At 42.2% G+C, this 16,128-nt stretch overlaps 1 protein-coding gene across 1 annotated transcript; it reads right to left on the bottom strand.

The window, feature by feature from the left end:
- Positions 1 to 237: 237 nt before the first annotated feature.
- Positions 238 to 14,550, bottom strand: LOC309416982 (BPI fold-containing family C protein-like; the record flags this gene model as incomplete). Its single annotated transcript, XM_082014369.1, has 15 exons — positions 238 to 279; positions 1,425 to 1,501; positions 2,280 to 2,343; positions 3,200 to 3,242; positions 4,597 to 4,664; positions 5,249 to 5,419; positions 6,744 to 6,797; positions 7,507 to 7,680; positions 9,386 to 9,477; positions 10,404 to 10,464; positions 11,273 to 11,336; positions 12,138 to 12,293; positions 13,731 to 13,859; positions 13,986 to 14,097; positions 14,445 to 14,550. 15 exons carry the CDS (start codon positions 14,548 to 14,550, stop codon positions 238 to 240), a joined length of 1,413 nt encoding a protein of 470 aa, XP_081870495.1.
- Positions 14,551 to 16,128: the final 1,578 nt, after the last annotated feature.

The raw sequence follows: 16,128 nt of genomic DNA, 5'->3' as shown, positions 1-16,128 counted from the left end.
AACAGTTAAACTCCAGAATAAATAATGTCAAGTATGTATCATATGTTCTCTTTCACTGTACAGCTTAACCATTCCATCAGCTTTCTTTGCCCCCCTGCATACCTTGCCCCCAGCCAGGATGACATTGCCCTTATTAGAGCTCAAGTTAGACACTTCAGCAGAACTTGACAGTTTTTAGCCTTCAGAGTCACATTATTGATTTGAAGTTCATGCTTAACAAATAGTGTCTCTTCTTTTTTAGTGTTTGTAGTGGACATCAGTAGATATCAACATGTATCCCTGTGGGGAGAAAAACAGTCACTGAAGTGCTATGAATTACAAAATGGAGGTGTGTTTTTGTTTGGTTGGTTTTGTGGGTTTTTTGTTTGTTTGTTTGTTTTTAAATTTCAACTGTTGGCATTAAATGTTGGCATTAAAAGTCAGAAAATCTACTAAAAACAGCCAAGCCTTGGAAGTACCAAGTTTTATTAAACTCTGTCCTTTGAACTTTGCAAAAGAGCCCCATCTTTCCCTGGGTGCCATCCCTTTGCACCATGCTAGCAACAGTCGGTACATCTAAAGATCATACACCCTACACAGGAAAGCTCATCTGAGCCTTGAGGCAACTAGACAATCTTCACAATTTGAGCCACTTAAGAATTAGCCATCTGATCTAAACTTATCCTTAAGGCTTCCCCCATCGTCAGCGCACTCAGAGCAAGGAACCTGCAGAGAGCAGCCCATCACAGTCTAATACGGTTATCTATGAAAAGTGGGAAGAATTGTCTTTCTTCCTATTGACCATAACCAATGAAGTGGAAACTATAAAAATAACTTTTAAACAGCAATCCCATTCACGTTGATAGGGTGTAGTGATTCTCCTGTGTCCTCTCTCATTCCTAGTTACTGATGAGGAGACTGATTAGAGAAAGTTTTTTAGAGAAAGAAATATTTTCTGAGAGCTCACTAACTGCTTTTCACTAACAGCCTCAGCCATTATCAACAATTATTAAAAAAATCCAGTCATCCTAGGTGAAAATTGAATTCACCTCCCTCTCATATTTCAACTATTCCTGTTAAATTCAGCACGACTGCATGGATAGCGGTAGCTCCAATTTGATTTGATTTGATTGGCCAAACTTGAATGAAATGTTAAAGGTAAACCTGTTTTCACACTCAATTTGAAAGGCTGAGAAAGCTGTGCATTTGATCACTCTGTGGTTATGTATTTAATGCACTTCTAGTTTTTCCTCTCAAAGAAAGATACATTTGTTTCTAATATTTTTAGAATTATTTAGAACATTATCACAGATCTAATTTTAAACCCCAATCTTTTTACTGCTTAACTAGCTCAAATCCAGCAAGTTTCTTGTACAGACAGAATGTGAATAAATGCCTAGCCAAAAAAAAAAATCCAAACCTTTTCATGAGTGTCAAGATCTCACCTGTACAATTGTAATGTGAGGTCTCATCAAGGTAACATTGGCCAGATTGGGAAGAGGGAATCCTTTTGATAGTTTAGCTTAAAAAAAAAGACAGACAGAATGATTTAGGTATGCATTGGGAAGATAATAAATACCTGCCCTTCAACAACGCTGTTTGTCCAGAGATTTCTAGGTCATTTACAACAATTAACCTCTTAGTCTTCACAAGCAAGCCTGGGAGGTAGGTATGGTGCTCATTTACCAACAGGGAAAAAGATTTACAGATACTTTTCTCTTGGCAGAGTGTTTTAGCCAAACCAAGGCATTTCATGTTCAACACATTACATACTCCGTGATTTGTTCCTAGTGACCTGGGGGACTGTTGATACAGCTCTAGCATCATTAGAGCCTGTTCCCATTTGTATCCATTAATTAAATGAAGGCGAAGTTCATCCCAGTACAGAGGGCTGGCACAAAGCTGTGTCTCCCTCAAGGGCCTCAAATAAGATTTATAAAAGGCAAAAGCCCTGTGCTGGTCTAATGAAGAGGAATACATTTCACACACAGTGGCCTCAGGCAGGTCTGCAGCCTAGAGACATGCTTCTCACTGATGCATCAGGGCCACCCTGAATGCGGTGAAGGCAGATGCATTGTGAGTTTCCAAGCCCTTTTTGCCCTTTTTGCTGAACAGTGCCAGTGAGAGGGCATACTTACACCTCTACAAATCAATTTCCCCCTTCCACTGCTTACTGGCTGATGGTCATTTTCCACTCAACTTAATGGGAACTGGAAACTTAAGCAGAAAGTCAGTAGAAGTTCCTAGAATCACCCACTCTGCTGGAAGCTTTTAGCTTTTATCTTAGAAATACAGCTTACCATTAGCTGATGGAATGACTTCAGTTTGTAAAATGTAAGACAGGATGTTCTCCAGAAGTGAGATCTGCCACAGACAAGAAAACTGAGTTAGCCATCACTTCCTGATGGAGGTAGAACTGTCATGCCCTAATCCTGGATGGAGTTAGTAGGCTCATGTTCAACTTTCAGCCCTTATTTGGCCCAAAAGAGTTGTAAGGTCAGGTGAACTTTGGATCTTAAGTCTTTGGAATGATGCAAAGGAAGTGAGATGCAAAATGCAAATGGATTTCATCATGCTTGGACAACATTTTTATTTAAAACAGTCTGTTTCCTTTATTCGTGAGATAATTTATCACCAATAGCAAAACAGGACCAGAATAGTTTTAATACTTTCTCCTCAGCAACTCAGAACTGATTGATTGTGTTCAGAATTAAATGACTCTCTGCGGAGGCACAGTTTTCCCCTGTAAGCCTACAACTGCACTATTTCAGGCATCTGAGACTAGTATTTTGGCTTCAATTCCCTGCTGTAATTCTGAGCATCTGTGATGAGCACCACTGCACCACATGGAGTGCCTCTGCTTCAGTCGTGCCTGTGATCGCTTAGACAGCACACTGCTACGGTTCAGGTTACCACTGCGTGTTTCACCATTATGATTCGAGAGATCTCTCTGCTTACTTATGAAATATGATACACCAGTCGGTTGTATCATATCCACATAACCACAGAATATCTCATTTTCAGAGCACTAACTTGCTCCAAAGAACATACTTTTAAGTCCACAGCAGAGAGGTGGCTGCCAGAAGACAGGAAAAGAGCCATCCAGGAATGAAGCCAACTGATTTAGAAATACAAATAAAATTTAGCTGCTTACTCTTCAGCCTTGATATCACTGATATTCCTGGTTTGCAGTTCCTGTGTGCTTAAACTATTTGCTTACCTCAAAAAAGCCAACATTGGAGTGGGCAAGGGAGAACTGGAGCCTGAGGGAAAGAAGTGAAACAAGATGAGTCACTAGAAAGGATAAACACATGTTATTCTAGTCATGTGCAGTCACTGCTGCAGAGCTCCAGGCCTTAAGAAACATCTGTAGAGAGACTTTGGAAGCAATATATTTCAGACAATGCATACTGCCTCATAGAGAAAGAGGTGCTTTTCTTAGGGCACTGCTGAGCATGCATGCAAAAGCGTGTGCTAGAAGGGCTGTAGCCAGCAATGTGAGTGCGCTCCTCCCTCTGTGCTGTATTTTGGAAATCCTACTGACAATTGACTTTACCGGGGCTAGCATCAAGGACTTGAAGGCTCTCAGATATTTTGCAAGGATTTTGGTACAGCTACATAATGCTTTGATGTGAGCCTTACCGGGCCGTGAAGAAAACTGAGTACTGCTGCTGAAGGCTGTGTTGCTAATGTCTCTGTTTCCAAATTCAAATACTTACTCAGCACATGTTCAAGTATCCAAACGTGTATTCAAAACACGATTTCTGAGTTTCTACAGAACCATCATCCCAGCTCTCAGCACACTAGATTTTTCTCTCTGAATGTTGCTGCAAAAAATGCTAACAGCACTATCCTCCTTAATTTCCTAACGTCTTTGTGCCCTGATGAACTCTGCATATTTTTAACCCTACGACTGTCTTCCCAAGGGACTTGTGTGAAATCAGGGTCCCAATTCCCAGCTGTGAGGTCCTGGTATACAGAGCTTCTCTCTATAAAATGTGACATGTTAAATGTCTAAATGCCCAAGCCTTTGGTCTCCAGCTTCTGACCCTTGGGAGCTGCAGTGCCTTAGCTGGAGAATCTCTGCTATAAGAATATCAGTGTAGGAGAACTGCAGGGGTCTGGATTCTTTACTGTCCTGGACCCCTCTTCCCTTTTCTAGTGGCACAGGTGGGCTAGAAAGCAGCTTGCCAACTGGAAAGGGATGGGGGAAGCTCTCACATGATTCATGGTCATCATAACTGCCCTGCACACTTCATTTATCTAGCTCAGAGAGGGGAGTAGATGTCAGGAGCAGAGAAGTCCAATGAGACCACTGCCCTGCAGCAATCCAGAGCTGGTGGGCAGTCCCTTGGGAACTGTGGCAGTTGTCACAAAGAAGCTTCCTGACTCCTCTAAACTGTCCAAGTACAGCCCCATACAGAATTAGAGAATCTAATGCAGATGAACTCACGAGGAAAACATTCATTAAATTACGGTTATCTGATCATGTGCCTAAACAGCAAATGTTGGGATTGCTGACACTTCCAAATGGCCGGAAATCATAGAATAGTTTGGGTTGGGAGGGACCTTTAAAGGTCATCTAGTCCAAATCCTTTCCATGCCAGGTTGAATTACCTGTTCAAACATAGTGAGCCCATCAATTTCTGGTCAAATATATTCAGTGCAATGCTAGTGTTGGCTGCCTGCAGAAGAAGGAAACCATGGGTTACCAGATGCAAAAAACCAGGACCCTTGCTGTGAATTAGTCACAAATACAGAAATACAGTCTTCCCAGTTATGTATGGAAGCTGTTTCACGTAGATGCAACTTTCTTCTTAGCCTATGGCCCATGCAAGGCTGCACACAGTAAATGTCTGCTTATCTGAATAACACGAACAAGACATCAAATGTGGGTAATGAGATTTCACTTATCAAAGACATTTTCAGTTAAATGAACAAGTTGCCAGGAGACATGAAATGGATATTTCATATCTGTAGGATACGAGCATGGACATACCTGCAGAAATGTCATTCCAGAGAACAAAGCTTTGGTTAATCAGAGGCACTATGTGTTTGGATTTTTGTCCATCTATAGGAAAATGTTCTTTGCCGTAGAAATGTCCTATAGGTTAAGTGAGGCCACATAGGCACCACCTGTGACTAAAGGGAATTTGCATGTTTAAGTGCTAGAAATCCGGCACTCTGTTCCTTGTACAGAGTTTTAACAGCAGGAATGAACAAACGTATTTAACCCCAAGTTAAAGGTCACCTTGTTTGTTGTACTTACTATGTTCATTGTGAACAACAACTGGGTGGTTGAGTCTGGCAGAACAGCAAACACCTCCATGGAGCCCTGAATCTCTGCTGTGAAGGAATCCTGCTCTAAGCTGATGATAGGTATTTCAGTAGCCTTTAGCTTCAACATCACTGGGTAGGGTGTAACTGAATATTTGGCTACCTGTAAGGTTCCAAGACAAAAAAAGAGACAGAAAAACACTCTTCTTGTCGAACAGAGCAGAATACTGCATTTACTCATTCTTGAAGTAATCACTTTTAAGTTGTTCCTTAAGATGAAGTTAAGGACAGTTGCTAACATAAGATTCTTTCAAGCAAGCAGGAAGTAGAAGTTTTCCATGGTGATAAATTAACAATCTTGGCCACATCAGGAATGCAGTGGAAAGTTCCTTCCACTCTAGGAACAGAGTTCTTCTGTATCACTTTGAGAAAAATTAAATACTCGTTTGTGAACACAGGAAAGGAATGGAACAGGTATGTGACATTTAAGTCACACAATAAAAGAGCTCAGGAGTCATTCAGTTTGAGAGTTACCCATCTCATGAGACAGGTGGCTGCTCTGGACCATCCTCAGAGGAGCCTCACTCTGTCCATTGCCTGAAGAGCAAGCAGGCTCACCAATTTCATTACTTAGAACAGAGGGGGTGGAATATCAGCACCAGTGCTCCTGGCATTTTACGGAGAAGACCATATGATGACTGCCCTTGGAGATTTCTGAGGGAGGAACTTAATATCATCTGGGAAGCAAACAAGGATGTGAAGTTGTTTGAACCATGAGTCTGATTTCATCCAACCTTGGCATTCATGGCCCAGGGTCTCTTATGCTCATCTTTGGTTTCTTATTCTGTCTGAGAACACTGGTGGAAGCCATGCATGCTTATATTCTCTGTCCTGTTATATTCCACCTAATAATAAATGTAGAAACTCCACCTAAAATAAATGGAAATCCTGTGCATCTGCCCTGTCTGTTCCATAGACGTACTGTTTCCTGCCCATCTGTTAGCTCTGTTTCCTGCATGTGGCCACTATAGTACCTTCCCAGGTGTTTACTGGATTCCTTTCTGCTGGTCAGTCACAGGCTAGCAGTGAAGCAAGGGCAATTACACAGGTTTGGGCAGGAGAAAGGTGTTATTTCTGAGCTGAGGCCCTCTCACAAGTCTCTCAAAGCAGGACTCATGACTGGAAGCTTTTTCCTGCCTAGAGCTGGTTTTCAGTGGGAAGAGCTGTGGCTTGGGCACAGTGCCAGAGTAAAGACTGATGTGCAAGATTACAGACCAAGTTTGGTAACAGTGTACGTCGTTCGACTCATTGTAGGGGTGGGAGGTGACAAGGCCCATCCGCTCTGCTGTTCGGAGGCGTACACGTGCCCAGTTCTCCAGTGCCAGAGCCCTGCTGGCCCTACAAGCCTTTGGGATACACCAGTAGTGCGGTGTCTGACACCCACACCCGGTGGTTTCCTAAGAGTTTGTGGAAGTAATGATACTCACCTCAGGGATGATACTGCCAAATATCTCTGTGCTTATATTAAAATAGCTGCAAGTCTGGAGAAAAAAGAAAAAAGATAAAATGTTTACTGCATTTGACCTTCATGGTCAGCTTTTGTTTAAGTCCATTATTACTGACATTTCAATGAATTTTTGATTCTGTACCTTCTGTTCTCAGAATATTCTTATGGGACTAAGGATACTTAAAGCCAATTTCCAATAATGTGTGCCAGAATACTTTCTGGGAAAGCAAATGCTTAATATCATTATAGTTTGGGCTGCAATCTATAGGTTTTGGGACTTAGTGAACCTCCTGGAGACAGGCTAGCAGAGTCTGACAGCCTCCAAGACACAGCTACTGTACTTTGACATATGTGTTGCTTCCATGGCCTCTGTAGTACTCTCAGTCTGTTAAGACCCCTCAGAAAACAGCCATGGAAGCTGCTAAATTCCTCAGAGTACACCCTTTATCCGTGTCAGAAAAGTCTATGCCTCAAAGTCTACAAAAACGTTCTTTTTTGTAGCAAAGTTGCCAGTATTTGGTACTTTGCTCAGTGGAACTTGGCATCCCTGGCTGTGGCCTGAGGCATCTATATAGAACATAAATAAAAGAACATAACAATACCCTAGTGTTATGATCTACTGTCTCAGGGCTTTGCAAGCCAATTAGCAGCTTTATACGGCCACATACTGACAACTGGCAAGTCAAAGCCTCGTCTTGGATGACCTGAGCCATTCTGACCCCATTCCTCTGTGTCCTACTCACCTCCTCTGCAATGGTGATGTTGAAAGCCCCTGCAGTGTAGTAAGCAAATGAGGAGGTCTGAAAGAAATACTCAGAGAAGGCAAGGTAGAGCATGGAGTCATTTTGGTCTGGGATAGTGAAGGGAGCTGCCATATAGGGAGGGCCAGTATAGTTTCCAGCTGGATAGACTATCCCCTGAAAGGTATTGACAGAGATAAAAAAACAACAGAGTCAAAATATGACTTTAATGTGACTGCAGACAGTTAATGCTACTTTCCTTTGCTCAGACTATTCATTTGGTATATAAATGAGTACATAGGCTTTGTAGTACATTCTGAAGCCTTGGTGCTTTCCAGCCCGTGGTGAAGACAAGTTGCAGAGATTGGACACCTTCGTAGATGACACCTGAGATCTATCTTTTGATATGCTGATCACCTACTGAAGACAGTCTACCACCTCAGAAAACTAAGCCTCTAAATTAAGGGTCTACTTGTTGCATGAAAAGTAAGACTAAGGGTCCTTGTTGCAAAGCCTTACTTTCTCTTTTTCCCATGTCCAGGAATTTAAACCTGAGAACTGTTGCCTAGAGTTCATTCAATGGTCTCAATTACAGAATGGATCTCTAAAACCAGATGCCTTTCTAGGTCAAAATCAGCACCTCATTCTACCCAGAAGCAAGTGGGTAACTTGTGCAGACAAAAGAATGCCTATGAGAGAAAGGAAAGTTATGTTGGACAATCCTAAAAACACCTATGTTGTCTGATGCACTACCCATGATATTAGCCAAGGCTTGCAGATTTAATACTTCCAAATGCATAAGAATTAAACAAAAAGTTAAAACTAATTTAAAGTGACGAGGTGACCTCCCCATTCCTCACTTGCTGAATTTAACAGCCACTTGCTTTGTATTTTTCCCCCATGTTGCATTTTATGTGGGAGGTAGCTCTTGTAAACAGCCATGACATTACCTCTTTAGTCTACCTGAAGACTCTGCTTAAAATCTAGTTGCCACAATACCCAGAAGAGCTTGACAGCAGCTGTAGAGCTCGTGTGCTGAGACCAGCGTCTACCATGCTGACTGATACGGGCTTATTGTTCCTTTGTGTTCCCACCTCTCATTTCCTTGTTTTCTCTTGTTTCTACTTAATTTGTAAGATCTTTGTGACAAGGCTGTCTTTGCATTCTCCCTTTGTAGAGCACCTAGTGCAAGGCATCTTAAACACTTAATTAAGGATCTTAGATACTATGATGATGATAACTAACCTCAACAAAATCACCTTACACAGAATGACAGTCAAGTAACTCTAATGAGGAACTAGTCTGATTTTAGTTTCAATACATAAGGAGATTTTTTTCCTTTATTTGAAAGAAACTTTCGGGCCTTCAAACTCAGCAGCACTCCTTGGGCTCCCATGCCTTTTCAAGGATCATCTGTCTTCCCATTCAAGGTGCCAGAGGCTTAATTCTTGCTCCTATAGTCTTGCTCTTTCTTTTCCTCTCTCATCTGACAGCAGACTCATCTAGTTAGTGCAATGTATAGAAATCTTCACCTGACTGACTGAACAAAGAAGTCCCAGATATTAATAAACAGCAAGAGAAGGGTAAAGTTGAATACCTTTCCCTTTCTCTTTTTTCTTCTCTCTTGCTTAGTCGGCTTCTACTGCTCTCTATTTGCTATAACCAACTCAGCAATTAAAAAAATGTGGTTTTAAATAATTAATTTTACAACAGGATTGTTAAAAAATGATTACAATAACCAATGCAATAGAACTTTGAAATGTCTGTCTTCTCAGATACTGAATCCTAATGTTCAGAAAAGCAATCATGTTCATCTTAGAAAGTGGATCACACAATAATAAAAACCACAGCAATCTTGGCAAACAGCACTACAGGCAATTACCTTTAAGTCCAGGTCAATGAATGGTTGGAATACTGCTGGCAAGCTAGTTAAGGAGTAGTCTACTTCGACCAAATCATCAACTGGCATTAGGACTGCAAGTGTGGTACATAAAACAAAATACCCAATATTACAAAAAGCACAGAAAGAATTTTATATACACTTAAAACTAAGTCAGTTCCTGAAGGAGAATGACAGAAGTTGTTCCAAAGGGCAAGGAAAAACACAACCAGGGACCTACTAACATGCATTCTGACCTAAGGCTTGATGTTTCTACTTGCATCTTCTTTAGTTTGTCTAACGTTTTCTCATTGTGGAAAAGTAAATTTGGACTAACCAAAAAAAGGAAATGGTCATGCCAGTGCTTCAGGGCATAAGGAGGTGTTAGGATTTCTTGTTAAGCCTTTCTGAAAGCATCCGAGGCGCCTCTAACTTGCAAATACTTTCCCAGAAAAGGTGGGTATCTGATTTGCTTAAGTACTTGTGTTTTGCACATGGTATCTGCCCAACACTTTAGGTGCCTTAAAGTCTTGCAAATCTAACCCAAAAAGGTTAAAGTGAGAAGTTTTTTTTACAAAGAAGCTTTTTCATTTTGCCGTTGGCAAGTCTGAAAAATTGACAAGTAAAACTTAAATTTTCAGGCAGTCTAGGGGAGCAGGCTTCAGCTTGTGAAGTGCTATGTGTGCTGGAGGACTCATGTGGGCATGGGAGGGAAGGGAAATCTGCCTTTGCATCGGTGCTGTGTGGCCTCTAAGCGGTGTTTCTGACAACAGGCGTGCACGCTGCCACATTCACAAGTTGAGAATCAAGCCCAAGTCCTTGGCTTCTCAGAAATATCCTTTGCTTGTCCAAGTACCGCTCCCTTTATTTAACTGTGGTCCTGTAAGCAAGGGAGCAGACAGAATGTGGGATCTGATACCTCGCCTGGAGGCTTTGCTGACCAGCTGCTGTTAAGGAAACTGTAGAATTTCACTGAACAGAGGAGAGAAAGCAGAAGGAGAAGATGTCACTAGTGACTCACCGTTCAGTGATCGGAGGTCTTCATCTATCAACCGGATCCCAGATCTGATGTTGGGACATGACTATATAAAAGTACACTCAAGTTATGGCCTGATTAGCATGGACCTGTAAGCATCTCTCACCTGTGTGCTAGCAAATCTGTCTGCTTATGTGACACAGATTGCAGCGTTTGTCTGTCAAAACACCTAAACTAGCTTTTTCTTCAGCCGTCTGGCTCCCCAAGGTTTCTACTTGGTGCACTGTAAGCGTATCCCAGGTCAGAGCTGCCTTTAGGCAGCAAAGTGAGAAGTTGCCAAAGGCAGCCTGGTGGTGGTGACAAAAGCACAGCCTTAATAGTGCAAGGAGACAGAGATCTCACACTGGTCTCACAGAAGAGATCCCTGTGCTGGTGCAGAATCACAGCCATCTCAAGCTCTGTCTCCTCTCAGGGGCCCTGGGCAGGCTGTCGTCAGAACTACTCACCTCTTTGATATGAAGTTTAAATATGTCATACTATCAGGTGGTGTACTACAACATCTCTATGCAGCACCCAATATATGTTTTGTCTGCTGAGTATAAAAGTTACCCAAAACCCAGGATTCCTGTAGGTAACACAGGCAGAGGCTTATTTTGCATTGGAATGGGAAAATAACTACATTTTCCAGCCCTGCTGCTGCCTTGGTTGAACCTAGCTGTGGACTAGACAATATCTTGGCCACAAATTTGGCACTTTATCTGGAAGCATTTCTGTCTGGCAAAATGGTGACTGTGCTGATCAGACCAGAATAGAACTATACTATTTTTCTAGTTCTTCCTTTGCCAAGTCCACAGCACTGACTTGTGAAGGTCGTATTCCTCAAACCCCTCCCTTACACAATTTGAAAGGCTTACGTTAGTGACCAAGCTCCTGTGAATGGGTTTCTTCAGATACTTGATAAAGAAGTTATGCAGGAAGCTAGAGGAAAGGAAGAAAGCAATTCATGGGTCAAGCACTAGAGTCATTAACAGGAAATCAGATATCTCTGCAGAACATGAATTTAATGGCCTCTGAGTATGATATTCTAGTACACAAGGGAGCTTTCTGAAATGTAACAGCTATCAGAGAGCCATCATTTACAGAAGGAGGTAATTTCACCACTAGCCATCTCAGCAATTAGTCTGGGTAGATTCATATTTATGAATAAGGAATTCTTTTACCACCATCATGTATGTACCAACACAGAACAAATAAGTAGTCTCTGCACTAGGAACTTCCAATACAAGTAAAAACAAGCAAACAAACAAAGAAACAAACCTAAAACTGGGTGGCAAAAGTTGTATTCAGACAGTGAGAGAAGTAGAAGAAAAAAATTAAAGTTGCACAGGGTTGTAACCAGAGGCACAACAGAGAGCAGTCTGGTTCCGTTCAGTTTTGATAGCACTGTGACTAGGGGTACTTAAAGCATGGTACAAGCATGTAACCTCTACCTAGAGCTGAAGAGTAGAGCAGTATTTGGAAAGAAGCGGGTGCTGAAGAAGCACAAGGGATTGTTTGATCTGAGCAGAACTGCTGTATTTATCCTCTACTCGAGGGACAACGTGCACAAATACAAGGACAATGGTAAAATGTGACCATTTTAACACTGGATTAGGGCCCTGATTCTCACTTGTGGTGCCTTTAGAAGCCAAAATAAGTGCCCTATTTTGCGAAGCTGTCTTTGTGCCATTCATTGACAGTTATTTTCTCCCAGAGTATATACAGATCTCTTCCACTTACCCACTTTTTCCATCCAGCTTGATGTCTATATCACCAGAAGTTGTCCGGCAGCTAGTAAGTGATATTGATGTATGACCCGTATTATCCAGGGGTGTTGAAAAGATTGCAGTAACAAACACCTTTGAAATGTACACTGTGCTTCTTCCGCTGTCTTTGCTGCATAAAGTAAAAATAAAGGAATAACTAAAAAACTATTTTTAATGAACATTCAAGACTCAATTCTTACACAGACTTTTCTGTTCACTGAAGATGAAGCTGTTTATCTGAATACTTTTTATTGCATTGCTCATAATGAAAATAGATTCTAATATGTCTGCAAAGAATCAAGTACTCTACACAGATTTCCAGCTAGGAGTTTTGGAAAATGATGGATTTGGGAAAGTAGGTAATTCACTACTGTAAAGTATTTTGTTCCAGTAACCAGACCTGTGCCCACAGCAGAGGGAATGGGGGTAGAGGGCTGTACTGGAATCTAATGTATTGGTGTCTGAGGAGGGTCCATACAAACACATATCATGGCCTGGAGTGCCCCAATGGGCTCTGTGCTCTCTTCCCCACCCCTCCCAGGGGTTTGGCAGCCCATGCTTAAGACCGGCTTCCGTATGGTGAAGCTGTGTTATTTTGGATCAAGTTGTTCATAACCTTGTTGTGAGAAAGAGCTGTGAAAAGCCTCATTGGGAGTTTCTACCCTTGGTTTGTGAGCTGCATGGGAGCTCAAGGTCTTTGCTCGAGCTCAAGGTCTTTGCTCGAGTTGTATGTGTGACCTTGTACTTAATCTTGACAATGCTTTGCTGGCTTGACTTCCTGGCTTTGCGTGAGACCTGCCTTTTCACTATGGACCTGCCTGGCAGTCTGGGCTGGTGGCTGTTCCTGGTCACTGCCATTAACCTGCTCTGCTTGCCTGTCTTGGGTGCTTGCAGGTGAGGGCACTGCCGCTCCTGCCATGCCATCACCCTCTGCTGCCGGGTCCCCTCCCCTTGCAAGCAGCCAGCTCTGCTGTTCCTGGCCGCAGAAGCCCAGAAGTGCAGAACAGAGGCTGCTGTAATTCAGTCAATTTGGCAATACAGGTAATGTGAGTTGTGGGGAAGAAGAGGAGGGATTTCTTTCCTCTGAAACAGCCTGGGACTAGGAAGGTGTAGTGACTGCTTTAAGGACACTGCCATTTGCATGTCCATTTTCCATCAGCTTTTGAGCTGTATCTCTCAGAGGAATAGCACAGGGTTTCTAACAGTGTAGCTGCACTGGGAGGGTTTATTATACTGGACTGTGATCCACCGTACTACAATTTTTCTAAATGTGTCATTAGCTGGCAGGCTGGCTAAGGACAGCATTCAGCTAGAGTATCAATCCTTTACTATTCACAGAGGTGCTTCTCAGCCATGGGCTCTTTATCAGTGCTCATGTCTGAGGGGGCAGAGGCTGTCTCCCACCAGCAGACCTGTTGAGAAAGACCTGTCTGTACTCCTGGGTTACTGCTAGTAGCTGTTAAAGGGCACCTTTGCCATGAAGAGGTCACAAGAAAAACTGAACTTTGCATTTTTATCTTTGTATTTTCCATCAAAAAAATCCCAGGACACATGAGGCTGTACATACAACATCCAGGTCTTTATGTTCCAGTTCATATCGATGGTTAGAGATGCATTTCCAATCACCAGTTTTATCCCAGTCCCAGGTATGAGGGAGATGGAAGCACTGGGGAATTCAACAGCAGTGACATGTATTCTAGAGCATAAGGGAGATAAGGGGGAGAGAAGGAAAGGAAACGTTTGTATTCCACAAGTCACGGTGAACACAAAACAAGATTCAAATTTCAGTCAAACACAAATTGCCCCCGGATAGAATACTTACCTTGAGATGTTGTATTTGACATTACCAAGTCCAAATTTCTCATAGCCACTCAAATCAGGGAAATGCTCCTTCTCCATATTCTGCTTCAGGATTTCCAGCCCAATCTCTTTGGCTACAGGAAAACAGTGATCAGTTGAGTTGTCTTTGATACTGCCTGAGAGTTTATAGTTATGTACTTCTGGCTCAGGAGATAGGATGGACACAGAATCAGAAAGAAGAGGGTACCTCATTTGAGACCTAGCAGTGCTATTTTAGATCTCACTTCTAGTCATGGCAGGAGTCGAACTTACTGATTCAATATCTGAAATCAATGGTGTCAAGCAGTTTACTGTTATCTGCTATATTGTGCTCTTAAACTTTCATTTTTTCTTTATAGCCTGTGATCAGGTCATTTCTCTCCACTGCAGTTGCTTCCCAAGATGCAATACCACCACCAGATCCTGAAAACATCACACATACCATATTCCAACCCCTTCTGGGTGATCCTCACTTTTAGTCCAGGGCTGGCATTGAGTTGCCCAGTCAGCAAACTTAAGAGGAGGAGAGAACAGCAAATCTTCATCATCTTCCTTCTTTTTTACAGGACCTGTTAATAAATATTTATGATAGTGGTTAATAAATATTTATGATAGTGGAAGTTCGTGCTATGTCATGTGCTGACTGTACTCTCTTTTCCTTCCCAGAAGTGAGTTGTTCTGACACCACCTTTCCCTCCAGAATGGATAAAATGGAAAGCCCAGCAACCATGGAAGAGAGGACCTGTTCTGCACAGACTGTTAGAGAAATAGCGCTCCTTGGGGCAGGGGAAAAAAGTCAGTCTATTCACTGTCATAGGGAGTGGAGAAAGCACTTGGAATACATCCTCCTGGAAAAACCCTCTTGAAAGGGAAGTTGCACTGAATTTTTCAGCTGTATTTTTTTTTCCCTCTAGTTAGTGAAATAAGTAGCTTATTTTTCCCAAAATGTATGGAGCGCTCAGTGCCTCCTGGTGATACAGAAAACCTCTTGGCTATGAAGAACCATAGCCTGGTTCTCCATTCACAGATAGGGACTTCAATGTTCAAAGTATTTTATAAGAACAAATTAATAAAGGCAACATAAGTGCCTTTATTTACATATTATTGATAGTCTCTTGCTTCCCTTAACTTGTTTGGGCTCATCAGCCAATGAACTCTGCTCTTTTATTATCTCCTCTCAGAAAATTTTCAGGGGATACTTATAGCCTGGGACAGTGACTTAATGTCCAGGACAAAAAAAAAAAAAAATTATCATTCACAGAAGTTTTGCCCTTCCCCAACATACTTGGATGAGACTGTTTTTATTTAATTAGAGCCATTCAAAAATTAGGTCGCTCATCTAAGACAATCATCTTTATAGTGGAGAGGATAACAACCCACCTACCTTAAAACAAATTGCCCTATGTGGACTGCTCATCTTCCTCTTGTAACTACAGGATTCAATGTCTACCTCTGAGGTAGGTAAGCTGAACCTATACCAGTTTTATATATATATTATGTGCCAGTGGTGACCAATCATGGTGTGGTTGTGGGGTGATCCTTCAATTAATAGGGACCCCCCACAGCAGATGGTCATTCTTCACATAGAGAGCTTGGTTTTAAAGACACAGATGCCTTCTGAATCATTCACCTTCTGGATGATGCCAACAAGTAACTTGTCAATAACCTGAGACAATTTACTTTTTGACAGTAAGTTCTGCTAATGGGAGCTTTTCTATAATATTGTGGATGAGATCTGTCACTCCCTTTGATGGCACGAAAAAACCCAACAGCACGCACCCCCCAAAAAACCCCCCCCAACCCCAACCCCAAAAAACAAGCAGAAACCCACAATAATGGAAAGGTATGGGTGGCACCACTGACCAGCTATGCAGTGGTTGATCACTTGGCTCTCCCTAGCTTCTCGTGCATGTCACACAGAAGTCCTCGGTGGCTCTACAGTATTTACCATAGGCGTAGTGAATGAGTGGAGCAAATTCCCATGCTAGGGGCTTCTGTGACTGGATTTAGATTGAACTGGAGCTATGCTGTATGAACCATGGGCTGCATGTGGTGTGAAAGCCAGAAGCTGTTGCTGCCAGCAAGGTCTCCAAGGGAGAGTGGGAGAAGACACCTTGATGAAGAAT

The sequence above is a fragment of the Phaethon aethereus genome, assembly GCF_964289735.1.
Source record: "Phaethon aethereus genome assembly, chromosome: 1".
NCBI lineage: Eukaryota > Metazoa > Chordata > Aves > Phaethontiformes > Phaethontidae > Phaethon > Phaethon aethereus.
This window is presented reverse-complemented; position numbering and strand designations above follow the sequence as displayed.